Source organism: Homarus americanus, unplaced genomic scaffold (assembly GCF_018991925.1).
Source record: "Homarus americanus isolate GMGI-L3 unplaced genomic scaffold, GMGI_Hamer_2.0 scaffold49667, whole genome shotgun sequence".
NCBI lineage: Eukaryota > Metazoa > Arthropoda > Malacostraca > Decapoda > Nephropidae > Homarus > Homarus americanus.
The window spans coordinates 9,620,305-9,637,888 of NW_024738608.1; the positions used below are offsets into that span (position 1 = coordinate 9,620,305).

General features: G+C 45.3%; 1 protein-coding gene across 1 annotated transcript in view; it reads left to right on the forward strand.

Moving 5' to 3' along the window:
- Positions 1-17,584, forward strand: part of LOC121874268 (protein Wnt-1-like) — a 94,062-nt gene that overhangs the window by 29,695 nt on the left and 46,783 nt on the right. Inside the window, exon 2 of the mRNA XM_042378377.1 lies at positions 7,528-7,805. Within this exon, the coding sequence (XP_042234311.1) occupies positions 7,528-7,805 (278 nt within the window). The remainder of the gene's footprint in view (positions 1-7,527; positions 7,806-17,584) is intronic.

Consider the following 17,584-nt stretch of genomic DNA (forward strand, 5'->3'; position numbering starts at 1 on the left):
CTAAACAAACTTCGGACCCTAATGTTATGGATGGATGGATGAATGGACGGACGGATGAATGGACGGATGAATGGACGGGTGGATGGAACAGTGCCAAAAAAAAAATCCTAAGCACACTTGTTAAGGGGATCTGATATATCACTCTCCTTTACTCTCTATTTAAGACCTGTGTGGCTGGGAGATGGAAAACAGTGTGTGTGTGTGTGTGTGTGTGTGTGTGTGTGTGTTGACTAAAGAAGGCAGGGGAGTGACTACCAACACACACACGATACCACCAATTCCAAACACAACGGCTCCAAAAAACACAGATGACCAATTATCGTCGTCAAACTCTTACAACACCCCCCTCCCCCTCCCTCCCTCCTGACGACACTGCCCTCAGATCAACACGACTCCACCTCGCGCTCCCTGTGGTCTAGTGATCATACACCAGGTGGCATCCATTACCATGTGTAAAAGACCATTACCTTCAGTGAGCCTCGGGTACAGTTCCCGCCACATCTGGGTCAAGAGCCACCTTCATGTTATTGGTACCATCTCTTAATTACTATACCTGTACTTTATACTAGAGTCAATACTTAGAAGGATGGTTAGGTTAGGTTAGGTTAGGTTAGGTTAGGTTAGGTTAGGTTAGGTTAGGTAAGCGAGCCTCAGCCTTTAGTATGCGAGCAGCACCTCTCCCTACTTGAGGTATTGTATTTATAACCTAATCATGTTGGGACTTGAGGTGGCCGCAGATAACTCACTGATCCCGTGTTGGTCCTGAAGATGCTTACTACTAACAGTTGATTTCCTTTGATTCTTATCCGATGGTGGACAAGACGCACCATGGTCCGGGGGGGTGGTGGTAGTGGTGGTGGTGGTGGTGGCGGTAGGGGGTGGTAGATGGGATTGTTGTAGGCAGTGTCACGTGATCTCTTGTTCCATCTTACATTTCCTGGTCTATCTCCTCCTCTCGTTCCTTATTTTGTCTTATTATTATTTCATCTCCTATATTTTCTTCTCAATTTCTTTATTTTTTCTTCTTGTTCTTTTCCATTTTCACTTACACCAAATGTTCCTTTTCCTTCTCTCCACCGCCTCCTTCACCACCCCCACCCTCACCCCCGCCCTCACCCCCACCCCAACCCTCACCCCCACCAGGAGCTCGATAAAGTAGTGAGTTAAACAAAGTGTCACCAACCTCAACGACAGGCGAGAGATCTTATCTATTTTATCATTACTATAACCTACCAAGAGTGGGGTATGGGGTGGGTATGTCATGGGCACGGGGTGGGTATGTCATGGGGTGGGTAGTGCCTAAGAGTTGATAATCAGTTTTAAAGCTAATTTGCACAACTAACTAGCCTTCATTCATACAGGGTCATAAAAATACACCACCATTTAAAACCGGGTATTAGTTTTTCCACCACCCTGTATACTCCTCTTTCTGGTAGGTACTTTCTTAATGTAAACTATAATACAGTTACTTAATCAATATATACACGTTATATAACCATCAATCAGAAATAATGATGTACGTTACAACGGTGTATGTGTGTGTGTGGGTGTGTACCTCTCTGCTTCTCTGGGGGAAGGAATAATTTTTCCTAGCTTCTCCCTAACCTAACCTAACCTAACCCCCTTTCCTAGGTATAGCATTACGGTGTTTAAAATCATCAGGGGTAGTGGAGGGGGGGAGGGGGGTGGCTAATCTTCATGTGATCCCAGCCAAGGACCAACTCAATGGCGAGTCTTGTCACCAATATTCCCGCGGCATCTCTCTCTCTATCTGCCTGTCTCTCACACTCTCTCTCTCTGTCCACACAAGGTACTTAATTCTCTCACATATCTTTCTCACTGACGCTCAACATACACCCTTGTTCACCTATACTGATTTGGTGTTTTGTTTTGTTGTTCTTGTTCTCCTGTTCCTATGCTATGTTCTTTTGTTCTCTTGTACATCCTTTCTTGTTCTCCTGTTCCTTTGTTCTCTTGTTCACTCTTTTTTTCTGTTCTTTTGTCCATCCTTTTCTTGTTTTCCTGTTCCTCTGTTTTCTTGTTTGTCCTTTTTTGTTCTTTTGTTCCCTTGTTCCTCCTTTGTTTGTTCTCCTGTTCCTCCGTTCCCCTGTTTTCCTCTCCCCGCGTGACGATCGTTGGTAATATAAGTGGGTCGTTCCTGTGACCTGAAGGTTTACTGTTTCGTTATGTTTTTCTTGCGGTGATGACAGAGAGGAACTTGGAAAAACATAAGAGATATAGCGTATGAATTCTATGGGGGTGAGGGAGAGTGGAGACATGGTGTGAGGGTGGGAGATAAGTGAGGGAGAGACGGAGAGAGGAAAGGGAGGGGGACATGGTGCAACGGTGGGGGTGAGGGAGAAGGGGTGGTGTAAGGGTGGTGGTCTTGGAAAGGTGGGTAGTGTAGGGGTGGGGGTGAGGAAAAGGGGTTGGTGTAATGGTAGGGTGTGAGGGAGGAGAGGTGAGGAGAGGGTGGGGGTGAACGTGGGGGAGACAGGAGCGGGGGTGTGACGTGTGTGAGGTGAGGCTGGGTCGTGCGTGCGGCCCCCTGCCACGCGCCCTTGCCGGGACCCCCCAGCCCTGATGCACACACAACGTCGCACGAGTTTCTCGCCACAATAAAATTCTGGAACATACCAATGGCGGGTGGGGGGGGGGGCTGGGCTGGGGGATACTTTATATACATACACACTCCCGACAGACTCAAGTGGCAGCTTGTTATATAAGTATATACCGTATCTGGCGATGTTTCACTTCAACAATATATACAGGTACTTATATACAATTCACCTACTGTGCTTCACCTAATGGATATACTGTAAACCTCATATATACTTTACCAACTCGTTAACTCGGTGTCTTAATCTCTGCCATGGCGACCACCATGACCAAGAAAATTAACTACAAAATAAAAATGTATATTCAAATTCTATTTAAGTCGATACAAACAATAAAATCTTACAAAAAGGAACAAAAATAAAATCATCTGTGATAAAATCGAAGAGATATTAGTTAGATCCCCACAAAGACTGGAGTGAAAACAGCGGACACACACCAATCTCATATCGAGTGTTGAAGATGATTCACGCGGCGGGCGGTACAGCTTCGATACCATCAACACGGGTTAACCAGGGGAGGAGCGGTTCACCCCCCCTCCCCCCTGCTTCAATTGATTCATCGCCCCGACTCAGGTACCGTTTGAGAGGGGGTTACTATCTCATCCTGACAAACGCCCCAGCGACCCAGCGATATTCTTTGTTGATTGTCAATGAAGGGAAAAGAGGGTGTACGTCTGTGATGATTCAGTCGGTGTGCTGCGCTGAATATTAACATCACGTAGGAGGGAGGGAGTGAAGACCATTGTTGTTCTCGGGATCATATGAAGATAAGCACCCCGGCTTCTCTTACTTTACTATCAGCCACACTGACCTAACCTAACCTAACCTCATTATTTAGTAGAGTGGTTAATCATCAGGTGAAATAACAGGAGAGGGGGGGGGTTAAGCTTCACGTGACCCTGCTAAGGTATAAGGAAAATCAGGTATTATCTGTTTCATTCGCTATGTTTGTCACTGTCGATAATATTATTCCCCTCCTCAACGAACACTCACCTGGATAATGTTTCTTGGATTTTTATTCCTCAGTAGAACAACACAGCAACGCCTCAACACAACACCACGAGACAATTACCAAACACAGCCACACCACCACAAGTCAACTCCCCAAACACAGCCACACCACCACAAGTCAACTCCCCTAACACAGCCACACCACCACAAGTCAACTCCCCAAACACAGCCACACCACCACAAGTCAACTCCCCTAACACAGCCACACCACCACAAGTCAACTCCCCTAACACAGCCACACCACCACACGACACACCACAAGACAGGCCAGACCACCAAAGGGGGAACTATAGGGAGAGGTCAAGGGGCCGATATGAGACGTCTCTTTATCTTTGATTGGCCGTCTGGTTCTGCTTGTTGGCTTCACGCTCACAGCAAGACCCCGGGTGATGTGTGACTTAACCCCTCACTTAACACTACCATTACTTACACGTATGGGGTCTTCTGAACATTAGGTACCACTTAGTTTATTTCACTTGTTAATTAAAACATCCTAACCTAACCATCTAACCTGACATAACATAATAATCTAACTTGGCCTAACATAATATAACCTAAGCTAAGCAAAATTAAATTAACCTAAGCTAAGCAAAATTAAGTTAACCTAAGCTAACCTAACTCAATCTAACATAATCTAATCTAACAATCTAACCTGACATAAAGGAACAATCTAACCTGGCCTAAGATTATATGACCTGACCTGACCTGACCTGACCTAACCTAACCTAACCTCCTTAAGTAGTATTAAGGTCTAATCATCAAGTAAAATAAGCTGGGGTGTCTAATCTTCAGGTGTTCGCTTTATTTTTATTCCATCTTACACCCAGACAAACAATAACAAAAAACAAACACACAACAAAACACAACAAAAACAGCCATTCCGTATAAGCTAAAATCAAACAAAGCTATAAAAGGGAAGCTATAATAACAATACGTAGACTCTGGCCACAGCTCACTTGTTCAATAGGTGACCGACATCCTTCCCGCCATTGTGATCTGTTGGGATGTGTCGAGTAGTTCTTCCGCCATTGTGATCTGTTGGGATGTGTCGAGTAGTTCTTCCTTGAGCACTTATTGTCTACAGCGTCTGGGGGGGGGACTGCCTTCTGACCAGCCTGTTAATGAGGTTTGACTAATCCCTACGCTGTTCCTCCCCAATTCTTCCTCATCTCTGTGTCCATAATCCCTCACCCCCTGCTTCTCTTCCCACAATCCTCCTCACCCCTCGTTCCCTCCCACAATCCCTCCTCCTCGTTCCCACAATCCTTCACCCCTCGTTCCTCCCACAACTCCTCACCCTGTTCCTCCCACAACTCTCATCCTCCCACAATCCTCTCACCTCTCTGTTCCCTCCCCACAACTCTCACCTCTCGTTCCCTCCCACAATCCTTCACCCCTCGTTCCCTCCCACAATCCCCCTCACCTCTCGTTCCCTCCCACAATCCTCCATCTTCACTACCTCATAAGAAATCCGCTGATCCAGGGACAACACAGTTGATCCATAATGAACACAGGACAGGAAGGTGTCTCAGTGCTGTTCATCAAACGGCATAATTGACTCATCATTAAGCCTCGCGACCTTTGACCTGACGTGATCCTGACCTGACCTCACTGGGGTCATCACCAACACCTCAGAGCTGACACCTTGACAAGTTTATTTTTGCACAGTTTTTTTTTTTATTATTTTTTGCGTTACTTTTCAATGCAAGTTTTGCTATAGAGCGAAATAGTCTTATATTCTCGTCTTTAATATGGCTTGTCTGTGTGTGTGTGTGTGTGTGTAGAAATTAAAGCTTATTTAAGGTCAGGTTGTTTTCGGTTTTGCACGAAATTTAATAAGTTTATCAATATGTCGTAAGGTCAATATGATAACCTTTTGGTTGATATTGCGTCAGAATTAACCAGTTATTATCATGATAACATTTCGCCCAATGACAACACAACACACAGGGGGGTTCATGGGTTAAAGAAAACGATGACATGAGTTACCAGCGGTGACTACACTACTTAACAGGGTCACTAGTCGGGTATGTACCCTGCCATGGTAACGGTTCCTGGGTAAGGCTTGCTTGCTGTACCCTGCCATGGTAACGGTTCCTGGGTAAGGCTTGCTTGCTGTACCCTGCCATGGTAACGGTTCCTGGGTAAGGCTTGCTTGCTGTACCCTGCCATGGTAACGGTTCCTGGGTAAGGCTTGCTTGCTGTACCCTGCCATGGTAACGGTTCCTGGGTAAGGCTTGCTTGCTGTACCCTGCCATGGTAACGGCCATGGTAACGGTTCCTGGGTAAGGCTTGCTTGCTGTACCCTGCCATGGTAACGGTTCCTGGGTAAGGCTTGCTTGCTGTACCCTGCCATGGTAACGGTTCCTGGGTAAAACTCGCTTGCTGTACCCTGGCATGGTAACGGTTCCTGGGAAAGGCTTGCTTGCTTGCTTCCTCTCAGAAAATGTAATTGATAATATTCGAGTATATAACATCTAAAGTGAAAAAATTTAAAATAGGTGATAAGTTTTAGAGGCCAGAGTCTTCAAGGTATTCTCAGGTGAACAGTGCTAGGGTGCCTAATCTTCAGGTGACCCAATCCTTCTTCAGTTAGTAGGTAAACTTAATATCTTTATACAGGAGCATCATCACCCACACACACTTGACACACCACACCAAGACCCCATAACCCCCACTCCCTCCCTCATCCCCCCACTCCCCCCACCCAGTATGCGACCTTGCTGACCTCACATGGGGTCAGGTAAATAATAGTCCTCCCCCTCCCAGTTAAGTCTAAGGTTTTTCAAAGGTCATTAAGGCTATTGATCAAAGGGTAATGAGGACCTCAGTGACCTGTACATGACGTGTATACAACAGCCCTGGGAGACGGTCTTTTGTGTGTGTGTGTGTGTGTGTGTGTGTGTGTGGAGAGAGAGAGAGAAGGAGAGAGAGAGAGAGAGAGAGAGAGAGAGAGAGAGAGAGAGAGCTACCATCTTCTCCGACCATTAAACACAAGAACGTCCTTCCTCCCCAACCCACCGCCACCACACCTACCATTACCCACCATAAAGGTCACCATAGCCACCCTGGGGAGCACCATGGCCCGACAAACAACCAACCAGCTAACACCCAGCTAATCGCACCCAATTAAAGAACTATTAAAAGCTAAATAGATTAGAGGTAGTCATGATGGCCTCCGTGCAAGAAGGGCAATGCATACGATAACGAATATTCATATGTACAAGATAATGAATATTGTGGTCTGTGTTCAGCACCATGAGGGACCGCGTCTGAGTATTCTTTGAAATATTCACCATAGAAGTGAATCATGAATATACATTGTAATACTCATGACAAAAGTAAGATAGAATATAGGTTGGGATATTTATTAAAGCAACAGTAGTTACGTCAATATCTCTAGGAATATTCCATCTCCTCTTCCTCCCTCCTTTATTACCACTTTCCTTCCTTATTCTCTCCCTCCACTACCCCCCTCCTTCCTTCCTTCCTTCCTTTCCTCCCTCCCTCACACCACATAAACCAGACACACATTCACCGCAACACAACCTCCTACACCGCACCGCTGACCACCACAATAATGTTACTATAGAACGGGGCCCCTTCAACACTCACCACAACACCATCTCAATACCACCTCAACACCATCGCAATATTCGCCATAACACCACTACGACAATACTGCCTTCTATCATGCCAGCAACCACCACAATCCTCACAACTACCACCACCACAACACTCACCACCACAACACTACCACCACAAGCATCACAACTACCACCACAACACTCACCACCACAATCCTCACAACACTACCACCACAACACTCATCACCACAAGCCTCACAGCACCCCACAGGAAGCACCACTAACAAACCTCCACTTATCTGTGCCTTCAGGAGAATCGCCAAGATCGCCGACCCGTCAAACCTGATGAGCAACCACATCATGTCCAACTCCCTGAGTGACCACGACCTTGACCCAGCCATCCGCCTCATCCTCCGCAAGAAACAGAAACGCTTAGTGAGGGACAACCCGGGCGTCCTGGTAGCCATAGCTAAGGGCGCTCGCACCGCCGTCCACGAGTGCCAACACCAGTTCCGCAACAGACGCTGGAACTGTTCCACCTCCGCCTTCGTCAGCAGGAAAACCCTCTTCGGCAAGATCGTTACAAAGGGTAAGTGTTAATGATGGAACGTTATTTAGCGTGTGTGTGTACAGTTGCCAAGTATATTCAGTAGTTATGATAAACCAGTAACAACCAAAGGTGTCGTAAATATAAGTGAAGGTCACCTAAATATAAAACGAAATCATGAAACACAACCTCCATATTCGCCAGACTATTCTATAAACACCGACCAACTTAACAAAACATCACTACACTCACTAACGCTTTAATACATCCCACTTATGGTGTCGGCTGCTTGTCGATTCCCAGAGTAAAGTATCGACGCCCCGTGCACTCAGCCGACAGACAACATCCATCACAGACAAGATTATGTAAACAGGTCATAGAGAACCTAACGTGCTGACCTGGGGGATAAGTTTACATACACACACGGCCGCTCTATACGTCAACCCGTGATCCACCATAACAGCTACATGATGCATTATAACTGCAAAGAAGCCAAAGAAAACAACAGTCCATTTTTAAAGCTCACAATACGAGGATTAGATTACAAGCGCCAGAGACTAGATAAGATCCCGGGGGTTATATTCTCCGAGGTTCGTACGATAAATTAATGGTCCTATACCTGTAACTGTACCTATAATAATGTTCTCTACTTACCATACTGACTCAAATTTAAAATACAAAATTAACATAAATTAAATTACAGAAAAATTACACTAAAACTCTACCTTAACTATATACGGTCAGAGAACGGGAGGTGGGTGAGAAAACCAAATCTTAAGTTAGGACGCAACTCACCAATACGGATCTTTAAGAATAGGGGGATCCAGGTAGAGGGGGGAGGGTATGGCATAAGCCCTCCCTCACTTCCACCCTCTCTTTGCTCCACCCCTCACTTCCACCCTCCCTTTGCTCCACCCCTCACTTCCACCCTCCCTTTGCTCCACCCCTCACTTCCACCCTCCCTTTGCTCCACCCCTCACTTCCTCCCTCCCTTTGCTCCACCCCTCACTTCCCCTCATCACCAATATCCCCTCTCCTTCCTTCTCCCCCTCCTCTCCCCACCCTCCCGGGGCACTGCAGCTGTGTGAGGGTTGGGTTACGGTTGTGGGGGGGAGGGGGGAGAGGGTAGGAGGAGGGGGGAGAGAGAGAGGGGGGCAGAGAGGGAAAGGGAAGGAGGGAAGAGGGGGGAATGGGAGGAGAGGAGGAATGAGGGAGTGATGACTACTATGGAGAAAAGAAGACATAAATTGAACAGGTGATGTCTTTGATGTGGGTATGGTGTGGGTATGGTGTGGGTATGGTGTGGGTATGGTGTGGATATAGTGTGGGTATATTTATTAGGTCACAGGCAGGATCACAATAAACCTTGAGAGAGAGAGAGAGAGAGAGAGAGAACGCCGCTGCTGGCCCCCACATTCTAACACAGTGTCGGAGAGCTGCCGTATATGGTCTCACACACACGTTAAATGACTCGTTAAGACGCAAACAACGACACACCGAGGAATTCCAATATTGCAGATCTGACGGCGGCCAAGCGGTGTTGACTGACCTCCGAGACACGACCGGGCAAACTGAGGGTAGATCAAGATGTCGTGTATGGTACCACAGCCTCAAGTGTAGTGTAGTATAGTGTAGTGTAGTGTGGGTATAGTACTAATATTAATACGAACACTTTAAATATAGATTAATAAGAAATACTAAATAAAAATAAACATAAAAAAATATCCGCCAAACAAACTATCAAGAACCGTTTTATAATACACACGACGAAGCCCAAGTCACAGCCAGGCTCACCGGGGCAGGGATACGGACGCGACACACACCTCCCTTGTAAATACTGGCGACGTCAAACAAGGCGGCTCCTCATCATCTGTTTCAGACCAAACACCACAAAAACAACATTTATTTGGTCCAACACTCACTTTAAGACGCATTCTTGCCTTGAAACGGAGGCCGCTTTTTATTACTCGGTGGAGGGTACACTTGTGGGTCTTCCTGTCTGTCTGTCTGAGTGTAATAGTGGTTCGTCTGTTTCTTCCTCTGTCTGTGTAAATGTGGTGTGTTTCTTCCTTCCTCTGTCTGTCTGTCTGTCTGTCTAACTGCGGTGTGTCTGTTGCTTCCTGTCTGTCGGTCTGTCTGTCTGTGTCATTGTGGTGTGTGTCTGTTGTTTCCTCTGTCTATGCAACTGTGGTGTGTGTCTGTCTGTAATTGTGGTGCGTCTGTGCGCCTGTGTAATTATGACGTGTCTATTGCTTCCTCTGTCTGTCTGTCTGTCTGTAATTGTGGTGCGCCTGTTGCTTCCTCTGTCTGTGTCTGTCTGTGTAATTATGGTGTGTCGATTGCTCCCTGTATGTCTGTTGCTTCCCCTGTCTATCCGTCTGTCGGTATGTAACTGCGGCGTGTCTATAGAACAGACAAGTGTCAGTATGTGTGCACGTAATTCATTGTCTCTGTAATATACTGTACCTGTAACCCTAAACAATGCTGTATCATGATGTTGATGACTCCGTGGACAGCTTCGTTAACCTCTATACTAGTGATTACAGCAAACTAATATACTGTACTCGTTATACTGTACCAAGACACTGTTTTGCGTATTACGATGATGAACGTAAAAACGGTCAAAAACACAACACGTATATAGGCTTGTTAACGTAGGACCCCCCGGAAGTGACGTCAGGGTCTAGGAAATAAACAAGGATGGTTCCCACGCTGGGTTGGGGTCCCTGTAGGAGAGACGGGGGGGGGGGGGGCTAGTGTTGCTGATGCCCTGAACACTTAACTAATAAAACAACATATTTTTCATACGTTTCATAACACACATCCTTAACACATTCAAAACACTCATTCACAACACACATTCACAACACATTCATAACATTCAGAAACAAACAAACTCCGTGTGTAATCTATGCTCCAGTAAGTACAGATAGAATATAGCAAATAAAACTAATCACTAACACTAGCAATCATAACACCATCAACAATAACAGTATAGTGTCTATTTAATAACAGTATAGTGTCTATTTAATAACAGTATAGTGTCTATTTAATAACAGTATAGTGTCTATTTATTCAACCACAAACAGCACTGATCACACGCCGGGTCAGGAGACTACACTACACTCTACATAACAATAGAAGGATAATACTGACGAACCTTCAGACATATAAGATAATTCCTACATTAAAATAAAACAAACTTCTACAACACAAATATTCTATACCTCATAAAATATAAAATACCTCAATGTTTATAATACTGTATTTTATATATAAATCTCATCAGACTGAAAAAAAAATCACTAATAAATCAGTTTTATTTTGTCAGGGTGAGAATAAAGCACGGGGTGGTGGTGGCTGTGTACATCTCGTTAACCATTACCGTATTATTATCACGGTGTGTTTATACTCGTTTATCAAATGATTTAACCTGGAATGTGTGTGTGTATGTGTGTGTGTGTGTGTGTGTGTGTGTGTGTGTGTGTGTGAGGGGAGGAAGCATAACGGTGTGTGGCTATAACTAGAGACGCGCAGTAAGTCAGGGATGCGCAATAGACCAGAGGTTACATGTAGAAATTAATAGGCCACATGCGCACAATACATTAAACGTGTGCTAGTTTACGTGTGTGTGTGTGTGTGTGTGTGTGTGTGTGTGTGTGTTTGCTCGCCATGGTATATATCTTTGTGAATTACTGTCATGGCTACGACTGTTTGTGCTCCTCTGAATTTCATTACCTCTTCACATTAATTGGGATGGGGTGGGGTGAGGGTTAGGTTAAGGTGGACTAGGTTAGGTTGGGTTAGGTTAGGTTAAGTTGGGTTAGGTTAGGCTAAGTTGGACTAGGTTAGGTTAGGTTAGGTTAAGTTGGGAATGTGTTCGCCCCACACGCCCCCAACAGCAGTAAGACAACAGTGAGAGAGATGGGTGATGGGGTCCACTTTCCACTGAGTGTTTGTAGACTGTGTCCCTTACCACTCTATACAGTAAGAGGGCTCTTGACTCGATGTACACACACACGCACACTGTACACCAGGACATACATGCGAGAGAGAGAGAGAGACACACACACACACACACACACACACACACACCAGGTGCTGAGGCGGAGTGTTATTTTCTGACTGAATTAACAAAGTCCTTGATAATCCTCCCTGTCCCATCTGTCCCTCAGTGTGTGTGTGCGTGTGTGCGTGTGTGTGAGTGTGTGTGTGTGTGTCATAATAGCCGTTCAAGTAATTCTTTCTAATGTACAAAATTATTACAAGAATTCAAATGGTGATTCTTAGCTTGAGAGAGAGATTTAACACTCAAGGAAGAGAGGGGAGTATTCGCTCTCTTACAGGCACAAAATAATAGAGAAACGAGAGACACCTGAAGATTAAAGAAAGAATATGAAAATAGACAAATTATAATGATAATAATAATAATAATAAATAATAATAATATCAGAACCGCAAGAACACACAACAGACGGGTCACACCAGTAGCAGTCAGTCAGTCAATTAATACCAAAATAGCCAGGAAGGCCCCGGACTCAGCAACTGGTATTTCCGCCTCACACTATAACCTCATCCTTCACCCTCAGTAGTTGATGAGACGCAGCATCCCCCCCCCATTCTCCCTCATCTCTCTCCCTCGCTTGTTGAGTCCACTAATATAGGCTCAATGAGGGTGGGAGGCTGAATTTTTCCTTTCCACCTCATTCTTCCTCATTTCTCATTTCACTGCGGGTTAAGCCTTACCCACACAGGCCACCCCTAGCACCTCTCAGAGACTAAGAATGTTAAAACCTCCCCCGGTGTGGAAATGTGAGAACCCATAGAGCTGGTTCACTCAAGGTGGCAGCTGACATGGCGGAGTTATTGTTCTCAGACTACAGTGACTAGAGGCGTGTTCTCCACCCCACTCAGAGTTACGAGGGGAGGATTGGTCATGATCTCCGCGGGGCCAAGAGAAAAGAGTGTCTCAGTCTGACGTCTCTCCGTCTATACCTGTCTGTCAGGAAAGGCGTTCACTGAGCTCATAACGCAGCCACGAAATCGTATACACATATCAGACCCATGAGGCTTAGTGGTAGGAGTGGAGGCGGCAATAGCGGCAGTAGTAGTGGCAGCATTAGTGGCGGTAGTAGTGGCGGTAGTAGCGAGTCATGATGGCAGTAGTGGTAGCATTAGTGGCAGTACAATGACGGTAGAAACAACAGTCGTGGCGGCAGTAGTGGCGGCATTAGTGGCGCGACACCCCACCAATGACCGTATACTTTGGCGAGTTAATGAATGTTTATGGCGGGAAAAATTTTGCGCGGGTGTTGGTGTTGCCGTCTTGGCTCCCACCTGTCCATAATATTCAAGTTTAAAACTCTCAAGGTTCACCTGCTGGTAATATTGCCTTAACTCGTAATAAGATAATGTTCATGTTGTGATGCAGTCTTAGAACATTTTGGTCATCGACACTATGACAAACGTCTATTTAAATGAGACAAACAAATCAATGCTTGCATCTGGGTTATATTTTACGTCCGAACCTTTGAGAACTAACAATGATTTCTCAGATCAGCGGCTTCAGCTCACGGTAATGAAGTGCACGTGTTTGTATTATTTGCACCACATAAAAAGACGTGTGGAACATTGTCTTGTTCTCTGTTACACATGCCGGGGTTGTGACACACACACACACACACACTCACACACACACACACCACACACACACACACACACACACACACACACACACACACACACACACACACACACACACACACACACACACACACACACACACACAAAGAAGGTTGCTGGAGTGCGTTGTGTTGAGATTACCACTAAGTAGGTCTGTGATGACTTGAGAGAGAGAGACAAGGTTCACAAAAGTTCGTATTATAAAATTATTTATCTTAAGTGAAGCTGTAGGAAAACACATAACTGATCGAATTAAGCCAAAACCACAGCCAAAGGTGGGAGAGGTGAGTGGTTGGCTGGTCACCCTCAACAGTAGATTACCGCACTTACACCTGTTCCCGGGAGTCACAGCGACAGGTGTGGGGGTTATACCGCTTATTACAATGAACGTTCTGGGTGGTGTGGCCCACGACGGCGATACCACACATAACACACCTTCCTGGCAGAGAACTGTGGCCCACGACGGCGATGGCCACACATAACACACCTTCCTGGCAGACAACAAATTAATATATCTCACGTGTAAAATAAACATGTATGCAATAGGAAAACTTCATCTTATTTCATCTACATCATCACCAGAGCCACGGTGGCCATCTTGCCGCAGTGGTCGCCCGCTAGTGTTGCCAGCGGAAGTGACGCGCCGGGCAGTGTTTGTTGTCAGTGTTGCTGCCGCCAAACTTGTACGGCGGCGCCCATGAGGCATTTCCATAACTCTCGTACCTCCGCCTTAATCGCTCCCTTCACAGCATCGCTAGAGATTTACACCTGAAGGGGGAAATTACGTTAATACACAGGTGTGGGAGAGACTGTAGAGGGTACCTCAGGGGTGGAAGGCGAAGGTTGGCAGGGCTGTACAAGAGAGCGCGGGGCTGTCAATATTTACCGTGGGCATGAGTGACCGCTGGTCCACCCCGCGCCCTCTACCCACGCGTCAACTTATTGTGTACCGTCAGCCGATACCTTTATTACTACGGCCAGAGTGTAGTTGGCCACATCGCTTCCCCGTCACTCTTTATCCGGGTATATTCTGGCCAAGGCCACTTTAAACCGAGTAGTAACTGGCCCCGGGGGTAAATCTGGACTCGGCTGTTTTACATATATATAAATCCCTCCTGCCAACATACAAACACTTTTTTAATTATACAGGTTAAGTTAAGAGGTAAGATTTGAACCATAGTCAACACATTTTTTAGGTTACAGAGATGGACGAAAAAAAATCATTGGTTTGAGGAACGGATCTCTCTTAATTACAGACACACGTAGATTAAACACTTTGGTTCGTGAGGCGGAGAACTTACCAGTGGTGCATTCGTGAGTGCTGATGTCTATCCCCCCCCACTAACCTCTTTAATCCAAGGAGAGAGAGACCTGGCCACCACCATTGCCTGACCTTACATGACTCACCACCGAGGAACAATATTTACTGGACAAAGCGATACCCGGTCATTGGTTAAATACGTCTCGTCTATTGTCTCGCCCTGGCTGTGTTTTTATCAACCTTTATGAAGATGTAAACATTTGTATTGCCATATATCCTGGTATATATAAAGTCGTCATTAATGTCCATGAAAATAATACGTGACGTTTATATAGTGTTACGTGTCGGGTGGAAGTCATTGAAAAATAAGTCAGGGAAAGAAGCCTTTGATTTATGCTTAGGAAAGAAAGAAAATAGTTAACACTGGTACGGTTACCATCACCTCCTCCTCACTCCACCTTCTCAATAAACTCAACAGAACAACAGCTAAAGACAGACAGAGACAGACAGAGACAGACAGACACACTCAAAAACAAGACCTCCAGTGAAGGATTCTCAACATTACTAAGGTGTTAATTGTCATCTCGATGTTATGAAAGACAAATAGAGCTATACCTAACCTAATCTAACCCTAATTTAACCTAACCTAACCTAACCTAACCTAATCTAACCCTAATTTAACCTAACCGAACCCCTGGCTACTGTTTCGACCTGGTAGGGGCCGGGTGGTGCTCAAGGAACAGCTGGTATCACACGGGGTCTTGTGTGTTATCTCTGAGAATTGTTGTTGTTAGAAGCTGCGCCGCCATTGATGATGGATACGAGTGTTGTTGTAAATATTTCTTGGAATTAATTGTGAAGCAACGATGGTATTATTATTATTATTATTATTATTATTGTTAGTGTTGTTTAGTTGTTGTTGTTGTTGTCACCATGCCAGCAATCACTCTACATCTGAGGTAAACGCAACCTTCCCCAAGCTTGATACAACAGACAGACAGACAGAATAGTAGACAGGTAACCTCACAAACGAACCCTACTGTACACAGCACACCCCGCTATAGATGAGGATAAAAGCACACCATCAACTATTTCTTGACGACAGAAAGAAAAATTGACGCAAAAACTAGCAGAAGCAGTAAAGTTCACATAATAACAAGAAATGTCAACCAAGTTCACAAAATGTCTAGAAAAAACAAAGTAAAGTAAAAACAAAAATAAAATAAAGGTCAGAAAATTCACACAATAACAAGACAAAAGTCAGTCAAGTCGATATAATACCAAGAAAAGTCCGTTATATTCATATGATCACCAAAAAGTCCTTAAAGTCCGTAAAACAAAATATCCGTAAAATCCGTATAGGGGCCAAAAAATCAGTAAATTCCACAATAACAAAAAGACAAAAAATATCGATGCGGTGACCCACTTCAGACCCGGAGCCCCCAGACTCGCCCCCAGACCCCAGTAGTAACAGCATCAGGGACAGAGGCCAGTGCTTGTAACTTAAGCTGTACCAACCACAGAAACCCTTCCCCGTTATCTAATACACCCACCCTCCCTCTCTCTGTGACACACGCGGGTACAGAAGCAAACCACAAGCTCAACAAGACACGAGTAATGTTTTTTAGAAGTAATATTATCTACTTACACGACAACAGAAGTCATAGTAGTGGTAGTAGTCGTGGTGGTTGTTGTTTTAGTATGGTAGCTGTGAGTGTTTTAGTATGGTAGTAATATTTGATTTAGTATGGTAGTAGTACAGCGGTGGTTGTAGTAATAGTAGCTGTCGTTGTAGTATTATTATTTTTAGTAGTAGTAATTATGTGGTAGTAGAATTAGGAGCCAAACGCCCTCATCAGTACAGTATATATCCACACGAATACAAGTTACTATACGAATGACTAGACAAATATTATCACCTCCTCACTCACCCTCTTCTACATACACACACTCAAACATACACAAACACGAAGACAATCGTCGTTTACCAAACACAAGCATATAACACACGACCAGCCACCCCAGTGAGGAGCAGAGGTTCCGTAGGTGTGTTCGCCACCCTTACACAAGAAAATCACCTCGCCTGAGTTTCAAAAATGCCTACCTACACCTCGCTAATGTATTTGGTCTGGCGTGAATGGTCCGCAGTTTGTATCTGTGTACACAAGGACCCTTCGTGTTCGCCCCAACGGATTGAGTGTTTGTACAATCCTTCAGATGACTATGAACAATGGCTCTACTCCGGGCAAGACGGGCTCATCCCTCCAGGTCGTCTTCGCCTCGCGGGCTATTTCTCGGAGCTTGAAGCCGCATTTAATCGGATGACTCGGTAGACGGATAAGAGATACGGATAATTCTAGCATTATCAGGGCATTGAGAGACTCGGTACTGCTGGTTTATGATGGTGGTTTACGATTGTAGAGTGAGGCAGTGATGACAGCATGAGGGGCTGCCGTTGTGGTCTGGAGGTGAGCTGTGGTCCTTCTCCTCCAGGCCTCTTCGCTTAGTCACCTAAGAATGCGACCGATCGCCCTGATTGAAGGCTGTCCCGGCGACCCTGGTGGTGGTGATGGTGGTGATGGGAGGTTTGTGGTGGTGGGGGTTTGTGGTGGTGGGGGGTTTGTGGTGGTAATAATGGTACGGGGTTAGTGGTAGTATGTGGTAAGTGGCTTCCTTCACACATAACTATAAACCCTCCACCGCTTGTGTGACATTTTTAACAGTGTCGACCACCAGCAGTATAGTGTGAGCTGACCATAACAGACCTGGACATTATCTTACACCTTCTAGCAGTGGTGTGACCTTACGACATGCAATTCAACCTTTATTGACTACGTGACCAACCTTGACCAGTATTATCGATACCTTACAACACAAC